This window comes from Chrysochloris asiatica, unplaced genomic scaffold, assembly GCF_000296735.1.
Source record: "Chrysochloris asiatica unplaced genomic scaffold, ChrAsi1.0 scaffold00137, whole genome shotgun sequence".
Lineage (NCBI taxonomy): Eukaryota > Metazoa > Chordata > Mammalia > Afrosoricida > Chrysochloridae > Chrysochloris > Chrysochloris asiatica.
In genome coordinates, this window is record NW_006408655.1 from 3048320 (window position 1) to 3067255 (window position 18936).

At 38.1% G+C, this 18936-nt stretch overlaps 1 protein-coding gene across 1 annotated transcript in view; it reads left to right on the forward strand.

Annotated features, from left to right (window-relative positions):
- Positions 1-18936, forward strand: part of MALRD1 (MAM and LDL receptor class A domain containing 1) — a 1127868-nt gene that overhangs the window by 546526 nt on the left and 562406 nt on the right. Inside the window, exons 27-28 of the mRNA XM_006869907.1 lie at positions 4292-4537; positions 5973-6130. Coding sequence (XP_006869969.1) covers positions 4292-4537; positions 5973-6130 — 404 coding nt within the window. The remainder of the gene's footprint in view (positions 1-4291; positions 4538-5972; positions 6131-18936) is intronic.

Sequence of the window (18936 nt, forward strand, 5' to 3'; positions counted from 1 at the left end):
TAATGCAACATACTAATTTTATTAATGTGCTAAATAATAATAATAATAGTGTGCCGAATAAAGCTAGAATAGAGGGATTTGAACAGTTAAGGCAATACAATATTCTTATTCTTGAAAGTGGATATTGAGTTGAAATCTGCAAGATTTTCAAAAAAGATAAAGTGTACTGGATGAGACAGCAAAGCATGAGTAAAGTCTCTGTGTTTAGAAGAGTTGCAAGAAGGTCATGTGTTTATGGCAGATTGCTGAGGGTCGGTAAGCATGATATACAAGACTTAGAAACATGAATAGCTCCAGATTTGGGGTCATTTCTGCATTGTCTGAAGGAGCTTGATCTTTACCCTAACTGTGGTAAGAAGTCGTGGCAACACCATATGTTGAAGAGTAGAACTGCTCTATGGGGCTTTCCTCAAGGACACTTTCAGGACACTATCATCTTTAAGGAAGCAGATTGCCCCACCTTTCTTCCGCAGTGTCACTGTGAGTTGACTTTAAGACAACAAGTTTAGTTTTGGGTTTATAAGAGGATTAAAGATTTTTAAGGAGAGTGGTGATCAGATTTATATTTTAAAACCTCACTCACTCTGACTCCAGTGTAGGATATAAATGAAAGGAAAACCAAAGTGGACAAAGGGGCAACCAATGAGATAGTTAATGCATTGACTGAGGAAGAAATTTGAATAAGTTGATATCCTTTAGAGAAGTGTATGATTGAAAAGAAATTTAGGAGGTAAAGTGGAATGATGTTATTGATAGATTAAAGATGGAAAATGAGAGAAAAGCAGAGCTTTAGGATAGCTGCTGCGTTATTTCTCTTTTTCACTAGTTACCTTCTTTTATTGTACTTCTATAAATGTGCCAGGAGTATTTTCACAGAGCATGTCTTAAACTATAAGTTGAATCTGTCTTTATTTCAATGCTTTCTTCATAGCTGTCTGAGATGAAGATTGTTCAATCTCTCACTTCTAATAAACCATGGTGTCTAGTGTACGGTCAACATTTTTGCCACTCATTCCAAATTAATACTCACCAAAAGTGCCACATCCTGTCCTGCACTTTGCAATAATGATTTTACTTCAACTCTTTCTTTATCCTGTGATGAATTCCTGCCATGCTCAGGGTCATATTCTGGCCTCATGCTACCATGTTTTACATAAAACAAATATTATTTAAATACACAGAGTATTATCCAAGCAAGATGGCTTGGCACAGTGGTAGCAGCAATGGATTCAAGGGTAGCAATGATTTTAGGGTTGGTGCAAGACTGGGCAGTGTTTTGTTCTGTTGTGCATAAGGTTGCTATTAGGTGGTTCTGAACAATGACACCTAACAACAACATTATCCAAATAGAGTAAAATGTAAATTTGCTTCTGATTTTTGTCCTCTTGCGCTCGTTTCCAGAGGAAATCATCATCAACAAGTTCTAATCTATCTTTCAAGACTCGTTCAATAATGCACCAGCATATGTGTGTTTGTGCATGAGTACATGCATGTATATGGATAGTATGTTTTTCTGTGTAGTATTATTCTTTAATAATTGAAATCATAAAGCACTACACAATACTATGGAATAATCTTATCTAATAGTGAATTATGGAAGACTTAAAATGAATGGCTAAACAATTTGACTACACAAAAGTACAAAATATAATTTCCTAAATGATTTTGTTCTAGAGATTTATCTCTAGATCAATATGTTGATTTTTTTAAATGATCAAACCTCTTTATATTACAAATTGTTCACCATCAAGGCAGTAAGACTTTGCTCTAGGTTGGGATCACTAAGAACACTTATCTCTACAAGTGCCTTAGAATAGCTTGTTTGAGTGCACTTCCAATACAGAATTAGAATTAGTTTCATGTTCATGCACAATAATTTCTTAAATATTTGGCATTAAATGTAGGCAATTTAAAAAGTTGAGACAAGGACCGTTCTTTCTGGAAAAATGTTTTGAATGAGTAGACACTTTTTGTGTGTGTACATGTCATGCTGATGAAGACTAAACAAAATGGTGTTTGAATATGTATGTGGATTGACACTCTTTGTAAAAATGAAGATGGAGTCTCCAGAAATAGTATTAAGATCCATATTCTGCTTGTTTCTGATTATGGACTGGGTCTACAGCTAGTAAATATCATCTAGTTAACACATAAAGAAATCTGCTATTACTCTAACAAGAACCTCAACCATATTGAAATCTCAACCAACTGGGAACAACAGTATTTTTAATAAGTAAATCACTTTAAATCTGTAGTGATCAATGTAAGTGATCACCCTTCTTGTCAAACTCAAAAAATGCTTATATGTCACAATTCTGAATCAGTCTCTGTAATTGAAGCTAAAGGTCTTTTCTCTTTCTCCCAGTCTACTGAAGCTAAACTGATGTGAACAACTAATTAAAAAAATAGCTTATACTCATGCTGTATGAAATAAAAGTGTTGTCAATTAATCCAGGTAAAGAAATATTGGCGGAGGCAGAATGCATGGTTGAAAGGTGTTTTTTTTTTCAGTTTTTTCAATGGGAAAGCACATTTAATTAGGAAACCTGGAACAAACAGTCCAGGAGCACTCAGAACATTAAAGAACTCAGGGCCTTGAGAACGTCAGTTTTCTCCATAATGGATTCCTTATGGCATTCCATTATTCATCAATGCTCTCTTCTTCCTTCTTGGCCATCTACAGGCTAAAATTTGGGAATGATCCAGGACTTCAGAGCTTCTACATAAGGTTTTCAGAGCACCTTACAACAAATCCCCATTAGATCACCTCCTACCTCTAAACTATGCCGACTCTTAGCCACCAGATAACTTGCTAGGTCATAGGAGCTACCATCTATGATGTGAGGAAGGGAGTGCTGTTATCAGTTCCTTGCTTGACAGATGGCAAAGACTGAAAGAAAGAAAATCTCTGATCCTCTAGTGTCAAGAGTGACTATGCATCTGATATTCCCAGTTGAGTCTCTGAACAAGTTTTCACACTGAAATGCTGTTACCTCTAATGGAATTCCTGGGTGGTATAAATGGTTAATGCACTCAGCTGCTAACTGAAAAGTTGGAGGTTGTAATCCATCAGAGTTCCTTAGCAGAAAGTCCTGGGGATCTACTTTCAAAACAACAACAAAAAACCCCCAGCAATTGAAAACACTATTGAGCTAATTTGCGCTCTGACACCCATCATGAGTAAGAGCTGAATCCGTGACAACTCATGATGGGTGTCCTATTGTTTGAGTGAAGCAGCGTAATAATACTACTTTGTGCATGCTGAACTGCTTTAGCATTTCCCAAGCAATTTCTTTTTCTCATTGATTTAATTAACTAATATTTACTGACTGCCTACCAAGAGTTACACTCTCTTCTAGACATTGGTGATATCTACATTATTCTCTTTTAACTATTTTAACATTTCTAGGATTTTGTGCTTTTTCATTCATTTATCAAGTAATAAGCTTTATTATGATCATTGTTTATGATTATTTATCAAGTGAAAACTCAGATTCTCTGTGACCAAAAGCATTGTGATCTCTCAGAGTTTGCGAACATGGTTAGAATTGTCTTGCAAAGGAATTGCTTCCAAAATTATAAGCAGTAAAAAGTATACATGTTAGAGAAACGTGTCTTGAGAAGTCCACCATTGCTAATACAGTCCTTGCCCTGCCTCGGAGGAAGTGTTGTTGTTGTTGCCATTGTTTGATGCTGTTGAGTTAGTTCCAACTCTTAAGAGATTCTGTAAAGGGTTTCTGAGGAGCAACTGGTGAGTTTCAACTATCAATCTTGTGTATAGCAGTCTAGTGCTTATCCTACAGCACCACACCAGGAGTCCTGTGTATATTTGGTTTCTTATAACTATAGCAGTAAGTGTGTGCTGAAAGAGTGCACTTGTAAGTGCTTCATAATCCATGGGCCCAAATGAACCTAAAGGATGAAAAATGAACTCCTTACTTTAGCAGTCAGATCTAATGTAGTTCTTCATCACAGCTTAAATGAAATGCTACAGTTGGGGAAACTCGGGGGTACTTTCCTTGATCAGTAAAATGATGCTTCACCCCGCCCCTCCATTGTGAGTAATCTTTCTGAGTGATCCTTAGAACAGAACCCCAGAGGTGATTCGAGAAGAGAGAATAGAAGATACCCCAAACTCACTCCATTACTATTGCCTTTATGTATTAAAACAAAACTTAAGCTAAATGAAAAGAACTGGTTTTTGACCTCAATGAATGTGTTGGTAACATTCCTTCATTCTTCTTCTTTCGTTCTCTCTCTCTTATTTTTCTTTTCTTTTGTTTTACTTTAGGTTACTGCCCGCATGGTTATCGGGAATGTCAGAATGGCAAATGTTACATGCTGGAGCAAAGCTGTGATTTTGTGGATGACTGTGGCGATAGTACTGATGAAAATGAATGTGGCAGTTCCTGCACTTTTGAGAACGGCTGGTGTGGCTGGAAAAACTCCTTGGCTGAAAACTTTGATTGGGTTCTAGGGGTTGGCGCTCATCAAAGCCTAAGACCTCCCAAAGACCACACACTTGAAAATGAAAATGGTAGGTTGTTGTGGGTTATTAGCTTGTTACAATTGCTCTAATCTTATCCTCAATCATCATTGTTTCTTCCCAACCTGACCACCTCCCCCCATAAGAGCAATGGGGGAACCCTGGAGAGACAGACCATCATGGTACCTCTGCAAGTAAATCAAACATTTGTGAGTAATAAAAATCTAATATTAACGACTGATAAATAAATGAAATGTATTCTGCCACCAAGTATCATCCCTATATGCAAAAAAAAATTATCAGTAACTCCGAATCCTACCACTCAGTTGATCATTAGCAAGTCATTTAACTTTTTCAAATTCTTAAATTTCTCATCTTTCAAAAGTTTCCCTGTGTACCAAATAGCCTTGTGGAGATCAAGTGAAATGTATACGAAGGGAAAGCAGGTTGTGAACTAAGGATGCTGAGCAAATGCAACTATCCATATTTAGGGTGTTTGACCTGGCTCATTTTTTATGTAAGTTGCTAAAGTGAAGTTTCAGACTTACTGTTCAAAGACCAAAAGATGTTAGCATAGTGCAGATATAATTGCATGCCCAGTCACTTCCTGTTCATAGCTGTCTCCCGGAAGTGATTGCTGGTTCAAACTGCTGACCTATTGGTTAGCAGCCAAGTGCTTTAACCTCTGTGTCACCTGGGCTCCCAGCACAATGCAGAAATGAACCTGAATTTCTGAATGCTCCAGAAAAATTGTCTAAATACTGAAATTCTATAAGGATGTGAATCTAACTAAGTCAGGATAACCACGTCAGAGTCTGAATCCCATTCAAATACTCTGCTCCATGTAGAAGAAATTCTTTGGCTAGGAGCTCTGGTAGCGTAGTGGTTACGAATCGGGCTGCGAACCTTAAGGTCAGCGGTTCGAAACTACCAGCCGCTCCGCGGGAGAAAGATGAGGCTTTCTACTCCCGTAAAGATTTACACCCTCGGAAACCCTGTACAGGGTCGCTATGGGTCGGAACTGACTCGACGGCACTTAACAACAACAACATTTGAATAAGCAAGTATAAAATAAATATATTTTCTCTCACGTTGCATATCAGAATGCTAGATGTTTTAGTTACATGCTCAACAGATAACTGAAAGTATGTATATTCCTTCCTTTGAATTCTAAATAGTTGTTGCATTATTTGACAATAACTGGATAGTTTGGAAAGTTCATGGAATGATTCTATAACCATTTCATTGATTTGATGGCATAAATACTCTGTCAGATCAATTAATCTGCACACTGCAAAATACTTTGCTAAAAGCACAGACAGTTGGAAATTGTTCAGAAATGAGCTGGTGGCAAGGCTATTAGATTTCCTTTCTGTTTCAAATGGAAATGCCTTTGGCAGCTCAGATCATATGAAATGTAATTAAAACCCAAAGATGGAAAGGCAAAAATAATGCCCTCATTGTTGAATCCCATCTTTGTTTGTAGGGCACTTCTTGTATCTGGAGGCTACACCTGTGGGCCTTCGGGGGGAGAAAGCACACCTGAAGAGTGCCATGTGGCAGGAATCCAGCACTGCCTGCACCCTGAGCTTCTGGTATTTCATATCTGCAAAAGCCACAGGGTCCATCCAGATTCTCATTAAGGTAAGATGCTTCTAAGCTTTGTGAGGATTTCTGCAGGCAGCAAATAGCCAAAGGGTGTTCACTGCAGCCTGATAAATTGGCTAGAAGTTGCTGACTTCTGGTTAAGATGCTCTGTGGGGTTTAATCATCTCTGGTTCAAACTTTTTGTGGTAAACTGGACACAACAACCAGCTTTGAGTTCAATATCTTACCTGTTGCTATGACTAAATCCCAGAAACTCCTTTGATGAGAAAAATTAATCTGAGATGCGTAATTCCTTCTTTCTATGTATGTCTTTCCTTCTCTGTTCTTCTCAGTAAAAGGTAATGGATCATTTGGTCATCCAAAAGAGGAGTGATTTTTACATTTGATCTCATCTATGAAAGAGATCATTAAGGGGACTTAAAATAGACATTCCAGTTCTAAGCACACTGTGCAAAGGACTGAACCACTGAGGATAATGATCAAGGTATTACTACATTAAACTGCTTATGAACTTTGGCATAGTAATGCTTTTTTTTTTTTTGCCTGCGGTTTAATTGGATGTTTCTGTCTGGGCTTTAATTTAATATGACAATGTGACAATGTTCAGGGAACAAAATAACAAAACACATATTAATGGTCCTTGGCTAATACAACTTTAGATACATTGGCAAGTTAAAATAGTATCACAAAGGGGATGAGTGTGCATGTATTTGTGTGTGGGTACATATATGTATGTTTATGTGTGTGTTCATTTCAAGAATCTGCTTAGAAGTCCAAGACAATTTCCTTTGAAAACATTCCCTGTAGGTCATTGCTGTTTCATCACATATGAATCTGATGGTGTGCCCCAATGCTCATGGAAAATGCCTGACCTAGAGATCACAGAGTTCAATGCTTGATCCGAAACCTGAATTGACTTTGTAACTTACTACTCTGTTATCATGATGCAGCAAAGCCTGCCGTATAAAATACATGCAGCAAATATCAGTGATTTTTTATATTATTTAAGAATATGAAAACTTCTGGAAATAGAATGCATAAAGTTCTCACAGGAACATTTTGCTTATTACACTTTAAAATGTGAAACTTGATTGTATAGTGTGCTACGTGTAAGTGATTTGGTTTTCTCATATTTACTTTTCATTATATTTGCTTTTCTCATATTTACATTTCAAATCTTTTAGTAACAAACTTTATATTACTGTGAAAATGTAAAATTAAATGACTTCCAAATATCAGTCTTCATACCGAGTAAAGTCATATGTAGAACTTGTGGTTCCTCCAGCTGATTTCTGTGGAAATCCAATAGCACTTTAAAAAGTCATTTGTTCCTACTACTGAAAACAAACACAGAAACCTAACTAATCTTTAAATTACTGTAGATGCCTGTCCTTCTTCAGTCACAAGAACTTTGGAGATAAAATCTTTCATAATATATATTAATTTCATATTCAGTCATTTTAGGGCAATAATTTCATTTCAGCAATTAATACGATACATATTTTTGATCCTCAATACACACTACTTCTTAGGCTTCTCTCTGTGTGGAATTGGGTTGTATTTTACCCTCCTCATTAGTTTAGAAGCATCCTAACCAGATGGTATATGCAGTAGGGACTAAGACTCTGCCTTTTATTTATCTCTTTCTTTAGTGTTCATCTTTAAAAATTTGCCAAATTTATCCACGTGACCCACCTGGGTGTATTGTCAGGATTGATTCTTCTTTTCCCTCCATCCCAAGTGTAGTACAATCAGGAGAACCTACTCCTTTTACCAAACTTTTTTGGAGGCTTTTGTTTACCAAAAATATACCTTGTCTGAATGCCCCTTGGAACTCCAGACATCATTTCTACTCATTGACGGTTTGTCTGCCTGCATTCTGTGTTCACAAATAGATTGCAAACTTGTGAGAGTAAGATCAATGAGATGTTAGGCTGCCAACCACTAGGTCAGTGCCGGGAACCAGCCCCGACACTCTTATTAGGAGGTCCTTGGAGGGAGGTATGGCGTCGGCGAAGAAATGAAGCACATAATCAGTGGGTCTCGATGAATGGTGAGTCTTCTCTCACATTTCATTTCTCCTCTTTTTCCTTTTATTTCAGATTCTCAAACAGCTTTTATACTACTCTATACCATCAATCTATTAATCATTCTTTTCAAAGTAGTGGTCTAAATCATGCTTATTAATCATTTCAATATAGAACATCAAGAGCATCAAAATCTTCCTTGTTCCCCTTTACGTAGTTAGACAATATCTGATTTCTGTAAGCAAACCTCATTGTTCTAAAAATGTCATCATGTTAACCTTAAAACATAATTCTAAATCTTAACTCCTATTTCTACCCTCACCTATTATTTCCTATAGATTCATTAATCACATCATGTACCTAAACATTATTTGTTATGGTAACTGACAACACAGTTGTTTCTCATGATTGATTAAACAAGAAAAACAAGAAGCATTTAAAGTTTTGTAGTTAAGAAGAAACAGAACAACTTACTTATAAAAACTTCCCTATACAAAACATCTAGTTAAATTTCTGCTTATGATCTATTACTATTCCCTTAGCCCTAAATTGCATTTTGGCTAATTTTCTAGAGGTCTTGATGTCCCTGACAGAAACTACATGGAATGTTGAATGTAATCTTAAACTTGGACTGGCAAAAACTTTAGCTGGTTTTTTCTAGTGGTGAAACCTATTGTTAGTGTGAAAAGCATTCTTTAGGGCTACGCATGATTGAATATGGAGTGAACGTGCCTAAAAACAAGTTTCAAATCTCTAATATAATTATTACTAAGATTCTACTGAAAACTTTTATTATAAAATCAAGAAAATTAAAAATAAGCTGATTAAAATAAAGAGACAGAATCTACTGCAGAGTCCCCAGATGAGATTCTTCCTGGGGCCTTGCCTTCCAAGGGGAGACCCATTGTGGCCTTGCTTAACAATGAGCCTTCATGTTTAGGGTTCTCTGCCGCTCTGCCACTTGGTGACATGGCCTCTGCCAGGTCAGCAGTTTGAGTCCACCAGCCTCTCTGATAGAGAAAGATGAGACTTTCTGCTCCCATAAGGATTTACAGCCTCAGAAACTCTATACAGGGTCAGTATGAGTCAGAACCTGCTTGATGGCACACAACCACTAACACCATACCCCTCTCATATCTTCAGAGAAGAGTCTGAAAGAAGGGAACACAGGAAGGCAGTGTGATCTCAAAGAGCCCACTGAAGAGCTTGGGATAACCTTTGCTGTGGATTGGTTGGTTCTGCATTATATGAATGACATTAATGTTTAATCAGAAGAAGAGTGTCATCTAAATCTGAAGTTTATACTTGAAATCAGATGTTTATACGTGCAGTCATTGAATATTATTTAGTGGTAGTGTGGTTAATATGGGGTAAATTACAACCTTAAAAGACAGCATTTATTAAAAATCAAATTTATGCTAAGAACCTACTTATATTATTTCATGTAATTCTGAGTTAACAGAATTAGTTTCATTTTCCTAGGCAGGTTAAGGAGTTTTACTGAAATACATTACCCATCTTATGGCTACTTAATCAGTGACAGGGTAGAAATTTGAACTCAGGTATGTCTACATCCAAAGTTTGTGTGCCCCTGCTGCTAAGTGTTCCATTTTGACTATAATAATGAAGTGGAGATTCTATTTTTCTAAAGTCCATACACTATAAATGCATGTATAGAGTTATTTTTACAAAGACAAAATGAGTAATACCCCTTGTTATTAGAATGGAGTAGAATGGTTCTTAAACTACTCCTGTAATAATGTAGGGAAACCCTTATAAAAGAAAACAAAGTATTGCCTTAAGAAGCCATAAGGCAGCAAGGAGCAGTATCATTTTATATACTGAATTTTTATACAGCTGTATGTCTTATTTTGGATTTCTGGTGTGCGCTGTGGGTTAATGTGCCAGACAGCAAAGCCGTTTGAACTGCAAGGTCGGTGGTTCAAGCTCACCAGCTGCTCCTCGAAAACTCTATATAGGGTCTCTATGGGTCAGTATAGACTCGATGACACTTAACAACAACAATAACAACGTCTTATTTTATTCATAAAACAAATTTTATTTGAAAAGTTAAAATTGATATAAATGTAATCATCATCTCAAAATAAGACAAGCAACAAATAAGATTATGAAAAATACTTCATTGAGGAATTATCATTACAATTTTCTTCCCTTTGGAGTTTGCTTTAGTTATAACTGTAGGACATTGAAGTCATGTAGCTAAACTTTGTTAAAGAGAAATAGCAAATGTATTTTTTATGTAGGGTTTCCAAGGAGCAGCTGGTGAATTTGAACTGCTGACCTTGTGGTTCTCAGTCCACTGCTGAGCCCACAACACTGAACTAGCTGCTCCTCGAGAGAAAAATGAGGCTTTGTGTTCCTGCCTCAGAAATCCTACGCAGGGACGCTATGTGTCAAAACTACTCAGTGACACCTAAAAAGCAACAACAGTGTTTCTATATAAATCATGTGAATGGGCTTCAAAAGGTTTGTGAAAAATGGAATTAAAAGGTAATGAAATATTTCTATGAAGTTCTGAAGTTCCCTTATATAACACTTCTACCTACTTACCTAAGGAGCTCTGGTAGCATAGTGGTTACAAATCGGGCTGCGAACTGCAAGGTTAGCAGTTCAAAACTATCAGCTGTTCTGTGGGAGAAAGATGAGGCTTTCTGCTCCTATAAAGATTTACAGCCTCGGAAACCCTGTACAGGGTCGCTATGAGTCGGAACTGACTCCACGGCACGTAACAACAACAACGACCTACTTACCTATCTAATATGGCTGTCCATGCGTCCGTCCATCCGTCCATCCATCCATCCATCCATCCATCCATCCATCCATCCATCCATCTATCCATCTATCCATCTATCTATCTATCTATCTATCTATCTATCTATCTATCTATCTATCTATCTATCTATCTACCGATCTTTCTTTCTATCTATCTATCTTTCTCTCTCTCTCTCTCTCTCTCTCTCTGTTGTTGTATGCCATGGAGTCAATTCTGACTCATACTGTATAGGGTTTCTGAGGCTGTAATTCTTTGTGGGAGCTAAGAACCCCATTTCTCCCACAGACTGCTGAGCTTCAATCTTTAGCACTGTGATTAGCAGCCTAGTTCTTAACCTACTGAGCTGACACAATCCATATATTTTGTTGTTGTTAAATGCAGTCAAATTTGATCCGACTTATAAAGGCCCTGTATAGGGTTTCCGGGGAGTGACTGGTGGGTTTGAACTTTGAACTGCAGTCCAGAGCTTATCCTACAATGCTACACTAGGATTCCATAATATATGTGTACATATGTATATGGATATATATATGTGTGTGTATGTGTTTGTATACATATATGTATATTACCATGTCCATTTCTGAAGACAGTATTTACAACTCGTTAATGTTGTCTTGTTATAAAATTATATAAACTTTTATTAAACAAAAATGTCAGTATGAAGCTATTGTTGCTCATCATACCCTCCATCTATGTCTGTATACTCTGAAGAGGATGTTTCCATGTCTCTGGATTGGACCTTGCTCTGTGGATCATACTGATAAATGCAAAACTCGTTCCTGGTTATGATTTGGTCCATAAAATTCTCTTCATTAGCCTTGATCTTGCTTAAAAGACTGAAGGAAAGAGCATCTCTCTGAGTTAGTAGATCTTCATGTAACTCTTTGGCACTCATCCAGTTGAAAGATTACTGAGGTCAAGATGCTTGCTCTGAACTGAAAATACTGAACCATGTGAGAGTCCAACTTCAGTAGTTATTGCATCAGTTGTAAATCTGTGGTGTTCTTCCACCATTTTCTGTACTTCAGCCACAGTTTCTTCACTTGTCAAGACTGAAGGTTTTCTCTCTCTTACCTCATCTTTATGATCTTCCCCACATTCCTTAAAATCTTACTGCACCTCAAAATTATTGTTTTATATGGGGTGGCATTCCTGTAAACTTGTTCCTGTAAACTTGTTCAATGATTTGGAAGATGTCCAATAAATTTGGTTAAAAATCAATATTAGCATTGACATAAAAATTGATTTCTGTCCTGGACAAAAAGATACCCACCTTTTTTGTTTTGAAGACAAAGACAGTATAATACTGAGATAACATATCTGTAGTCGTCCACAAATTGTAGATACATGTTCAGACATGTTTTGTTTGAATTAATCTGTGCATGTGTAAACTAGGACCCTAGAAGCAATACTTTGTTACTTATCCTCAGATTATCAGTATTTTTTGGAATCAGAGAGTTTACAAAGTAGCCAGAGTGTTAGGCATTATTCATTTGGGGCAAGCCAAATACTTTCTGACTTGAATTCAACCCATGGAGAGCTGAATCTGCGTTAGAACTGACCTCTGTTATACTGCCCTCATTCTGAGGTGGAAACAGAATGAACAGTTAGTCCAAGTAAGTGGATGAGTTAGGACTTCAACTCAGGTTTCCTGCAATTACTATTATAACTTTACATAATTGGTCTCCTTTTTGACTTTCTGTGGAAGAGGATTGGATGCCAATAAACTAAGTTAAAATAAGTGGGTCATATATTTTGCTGAGTCTGTTAATTCACCTTAGAAAATAATATGTCTATTATTAAGACTTGATCATTTTAATTGACCTTTTCATGGAGAAGTGGCCCAGGTGGCACAGTGGATGAAACTAACCACAGGTATGTTATTCAAACCCCACAGCTGCTCAAAAACACAAAGGTGTCAGTTCCCATGAAGATTTATCATCTCAGAAACCCTAAGGAGCAATTTTACTCTGAATTTTAAGGCCATTATGATTCTGACTTGCCTCTATGGCAGTAGGTTTAAATGAAAAGTGGAGAGAGGTAATGCATTTCAGGAGACCCTTCCAGATGATAGCACCTTATTTACACCGAAAGACATTAAATTTGCTCATGGAAATTCATTTATAAGTATCTTATTAACTTTAAATGCATTGGTTTTCATATCATCTAAATCATCATGTATATACACACACACACACGTATAGATATTGTTTTTAAGTGCTTTCTAGTCACTTCTAACTCATAGTGACCCTGTACAGGGTTTCTAAGGAATGGCTGGTTAATGAACTGCTAGCCCAGTATGTGCTTCAACATATATATATGTGTGTGTGTGTGTGTGTGTGTGTGTGTGTGTGTGATTATGTATTATATGAAATCCTGGTGTGTGTGACACTGTAAGGTAAGAACTTGACTACTAACTGCAAGGTCTGATGTTCAGTTCCAACTGCCACTCCTCAGAAATGCTATACAGGGTCACTGTGAGTTGTAACCAATTCTATGGCACTTAACAACAAAATAGATTTAAATACACTAACAAGGTTTTAGAGTAAATTTTAAAATTGTATTTGTGTTTGAAAATTTGTTTTCATAGGTGAAAGTCTATCTAGCCATACCAAGAAAAAATAAAAAAATAAAAATAACCAACCAAATGGCCTTTGCATATTTTCAGCTAATCATTTGAATAAAATAGAGAAACACCTGCTTTCTGAAAAGTATTATGTGCTTTTGGAACTACTCCATTTATAATAAACTGTTGATATTTTAATCCAGATGGAACACGCTGTGGAAATTTGAATACATGTGATTGAAAGTGTTCAGGACTATCCATTATACAACTATGATAGAAAATATAATATATTCAAATCAGAAGTGGAGAGAGGTAATTCATTTCAGGAGAGCCCTCCTGATTACAGCAACCTAGTTATTCTGAAAGACCATAATTTAATTAACTCATTGCTTTATCTTGCTTAGTGATTCAGGGACTTTTAGGGCTGGTGCAGTATACCTTTCAAAATAATTTAAGCCTATTTATTTTATAGATGAAAGAACGAAGGTTATGCAATTATATCTGTTGCTGCAGCTCACCTGGCATTTTAAGAAAAAAAGTTCAAATCCAATTCTCGTGATTTCTAATTTACAGCTAACTTGACTCCCTGGAAATTCACTCTAAAACCATATTCAGTATGGAAATAAAGACTGTTCAATAGGCAGACAAAAACGTCAAATCAACAAATGAAAGGCCACTTCCTTTACCTATCAAGACAACTGTAAGCATTTTGAATTTGTTCTTACCCTCGTTCATTCTAGTGAATAATGAGCTTCAGCTGTGACTAAGGGCCAACCTATTTAAGGGTGAACCTGCTCTGCCCTCCAAATCCACTACTATTCTGTGCCCCACACACATGCTCGCCACAGTCCTCTCTGAGAATATTTACAACTAATTGCTAAAATCACCTGTCTGCCTACTGTTGTTAATGGCTGTTCAGTCATTTTGGATTCCCTGCAACCCCATGTGACAGAGTATTGCCCCAGAAAGACTTCTAGACTGTAACCCACCAGCTGGAGTCCTGGTGTAGTATAGAATAAGCACTCAACTATAAGGTTGGTTTGAACCAGCCTCTCCTCAGAAACTCTGTACAGGGTCATATAAGTCAGAACCCACTCAATGGCACTTTACAACAACAATCTGTACAGGTACAGATCCCCAGGTATTTCTCCAGCAGAACCAATGGGTGGATTTCAACTGCCCACCTTTCAGTTAATTGTTGTTGTTAAGTGCCATCGAGTCGGGTCCGACCCATAGCGACCCTGTACAGGGTTTCCGAGGTGTAAATCTTTACGGGAGTAGAAAGCCTCATCTTTCTCCCGCGGAGCGGCTGGTAGTTTCGAACCGCTGACCTTAAGGTTCGCAGCCCGATTCGTAACCACTACACTACCAGAGCTCCTTTCAGTTTATAGCTGAGTGATTAACCATTGAGTCATGAGGATTTCTAACTACTTGTAGGAATATTTAAATATTTAAATCTGTTTAGCATATCAAATATTATGTGTGAAGTCCTGGTGTGGCGCTGTGCTTAATGTGCTGGACTGCAAAGTCAGTTTGAACCACAAGATTGGTGGTTCAAGCTCACCATCTGCTCATAGAAAATCCTATACAGGATCACTATAAGTTGAAACCAACTCGTGTCACTTAACAACAACAGCAATGCCATGTGTATAGCTAATATTATTTTATGCACATTTTTCACATTTTACTAGCTATTGCAGATATTGGATATTGAGAATATGGAAATAGGGACTAAGTAGAATATAGAGTACTAATTTTGCAGACTTTCATGTGGATTTAGGACTGTAAATCAATTTGAATTTTAGGACCAGGACTTACTTCCCTACTTCCTTATCTCTTTCCTTCCTTCCTTTATTTCTTGTATTCTTTCATTCTACTTCAGAATTATCTCAGCACTTTGACAATTCAACCTGCGTAGTGGTCTTGACTTTATTGTACAATTGAGCTTGATCAAATGAAAGGAGAAAAGTTGGTCTTTGCATCTCAACACACTCAGAAGTTTACCACAGGTCACTATGTCTGGAGGTTCATTTCTTTAATTATTATTATTTTTTAAACATTCTATTGTGAATTATGTGATCGTTTACATGGGGGAACATTAGCTTTACATTCATCCTATCCTACATTCATCCTATCGTATATCCTTTCATTGTTATGGTTACAATCCCCTCCATGCATCATCAACCAACCAAAGGGTATATACCCTGCAAGACTGACCCTCTGGTTGTCAATACACAACCCCTCTCCGTCCCTGAGTTTAAAGTCCCCAGCCGCTCCATCTCTCCATGTCATTATCTCTGCCTGCATCTCACCACCTACTTTTTTTTTTCTTTCTTTTTTTAAGTTTTTATTATGGATTGAGTTATAGTTTACATGGGAGAACATGGGTTTTACACTCATCATTTCTTTGCAATGATTACAATCTCCTCCATGCATCATCATTTAACAATATTTGCTTCTATTCCCTCTGTTTCTTTTGTCTTTTTGGGGGATGGTGTGGGGGAAGTAATGTATACAAAAACACTCAGGAATATATAATCATTTAAACAACCAAAGGGCACATTCAGCAAGCCTGCCTCCTGGCCCCCAGCACTCAATCTTTCTCTTTCCATGAGTCTAGATTCCTCAGCTGCTCTCTGTCTCCATGTCCTCATCTCTACCTCCATCTCTGGTGTCCCTGCTTCTCTGGATAGAGTCCCATCTTCTGCTCATGCTCTTCTCCCTTGATGGTCCTAGGGTCCTCTATTCCTGGTCTGTACGTTTAACTATCCCCCCCCTTTTGTTACAAAACTTCTACCTTCACATTTGTGACAGTCACAATTAGTCATGGTAACACTTACTATTGAATCATGAGAATCCTATTCCCACCTCTTTTCACCAGACCTGTCTAGACAAGATGAAAACTGATCAGTGGGGACTCTACCTTCCCCCGCACACTAAACTCCCTCTTGAAAACTTGTAAGCCACTCACTTTGTGCCTTTATCAACGCCTCATTTTATGTAGCCAATGTCTAAGTTGCCCATCCCTATCTACCCTGTGTATAGAGGGGATAGCCTTGATTTTTGATGTGAAGACTTCTTCCTTCTCAGTTGATATTTTGAGCTCCTACGTCCATAAGTACAGGTCTAGTTCGTCAAATTGTAGCAATTTACACTTGTTTGCTTTATCAAAAATTGTTTTTGTATTTTCCTCTAGTTGAGTTCAGATCATCAAACCATCAAGGCTAGGTCAAATGGGTACTACCTGCAAGTTTGGATGTTCTTGTTCATCTTCCCTCACTTCATATCAGTTGGATGGTTCACTTTTTTTTTTTTTTTTTTAATAAATGTTTTATTGTGAATTGTGTGATAATCTACTTGGGAGAACATTAGTTTTATATTCATTCTATCATCTGTCATTTCATTGGCATAGTTACCATCCTATCCATGCATCCTCACCCAACCAAAGGGTGTACCCTGTAAGCGTGCACCACCACCACCCCACCACAGTCCTCAGCCCCTTTCCGTCTCCTGATCCCAAGTCTCCAGCCACATCATCTCTTGACGTCATTTTCTCTGCTTCCATCTCGGGCCTCACTGCTTCTCTGGGTAGGATCCCGCTCTCCGCTTTTCACCATTGATGGTCCTAGGGCCCTCCGCTCCTAGAATGGAAAGCTAATCACTCCCCTCCTTGCTACAAAATGTCCACCTTTAGATTTCTAACCCTCACAATCAGTCCTGATCACAATTATCCACTATTGCATCACAAGAGACCCATCTGTATTTCATTTCATCAGCCCTTCCTGGACAAGCTGAATGTTATTCACTGGAGACTCTACCTTTCTCCATGCCCTTTGGATCTAGGTTCCCTCTTGAAAGCTTGTAAGCCAGTCACTTCTTACCTTTGTATCCCTCCCCTCATTTTGGGTAGCCAATGTCCAAGTTGCCCATCCCTGCCTACACTTTGTGTGGAAGGGGTGGGAATAGTTCTTGAAGCAGGGATTTGTTTCCTCTTTTGAGCTACTGCATTTATAGGTGTAGGTCAAGTTTATCGAATTGTATCAGATGACGCTTTTGTCCTCTTCTTTCTTCTTCAGGTTGAGCTCTGTTTATCCAGTTATTGAAGCCAGGTAAAGTGGGTATCATCTGCAAGTGTGGGTGTTCTTGTGACTGTCCAACCTCTTTATATGGACTGGCCGCCCCGCTCTCCATTCTAGTCCTCTGTGGCTGTGTCATTGACTCTGAGCCTATGAGTCCCCAGGTGTTGCCTCGCTACTGGCCAACCAGGTCTCCACCCAGGTTCACAGTAGTTGGTTGAACAATGTAGGGCTTTGCTCGCCACTTCATTGATGTTCTTTAGTCACTTCCCCTTCTGGGTGACGTGCGTGGTTGTCAATCAAAGCGTATATTTCCCTTGCATCTTAGTCTTGGAAGAGATTGCACTGAGAGGACCCGACCACTTGTCTTGATGTCTCCTGGGCAAGCAACCTGTATGTTCTGTGGTAACAGTCAGACTGCCCTTATTGTTTTGTATTTTTCCTGTAGGTCCTTCTTTCAAGAAGTATCTTCTGGTTTTCTAGCTGCTGTCCGCTGGTCTGCTTGTCATTTCAAGTGGAAAATTTCCCATCTCTGAAGATCTGGATGTGGTTCGGGCTTCTACCTATACTCCCATGTAATGCAGAGGCTCCTCAGTAAACCTCCTTCACTGGACACATTGTAGCCCCATTTTAGGTATTCCAATTAGTTATAGGCAGAAGACGGGTTTACAAGCTTTCCATGTTGATATTTCTGGTTATTCCTCTCTCTCCCCTTCCAGTGTCTGTTTTATAATATATTGCAAGGAAAACCATGATTCAAAAGACAGTCAAGCATCTTAACATTATCCCCCCCCCCTTTTCTCCATTCCATCCATGTCTCAGTCTCTGTATTCCAAAGCTGTGCCTACATTTTTTACCTCTGTCCCATTTAGCCCACTCATACCTGTCTAATTATTCTCCCATCTGCTTTGTTCTTCAATTCCTTTCTCCCTACTTGTATATTACCTCCCTACCCAATACCCAAATTATCCTGTGTCTATTCCCTGCCCTGTGCTCCACCTTCCCCTCCCGCCCCTATCCCTACCCCTACATCCTAGCAACCAGCTAAGAGTACACTTTAGTAGATTAGTATGAGTTCTTTTTCTTAGTCTTTTACATTAGTGGTCCTATGCAGTATTTTTCCTTTTGTGACTGACTAATTTCACTCAACATAATGCCATTAAGGTTCATCCATGTTAGGAAGTGGCATGCAGCTTCCTTGTTATTTTTCAAGGTACCATAATACTCCATTGTGTGTATGTACCACAGTTTGTGGATCATTTGTCTTGTGAGTAAAAACCAAGTTAAGGAATTGCTGGATCGAATGGTATTTCTATTTTCAACCTTCTGAGGAAGTGCCATATTGCTTTCCAGAAAGGTTGGACTATTTTGCAGTCCCA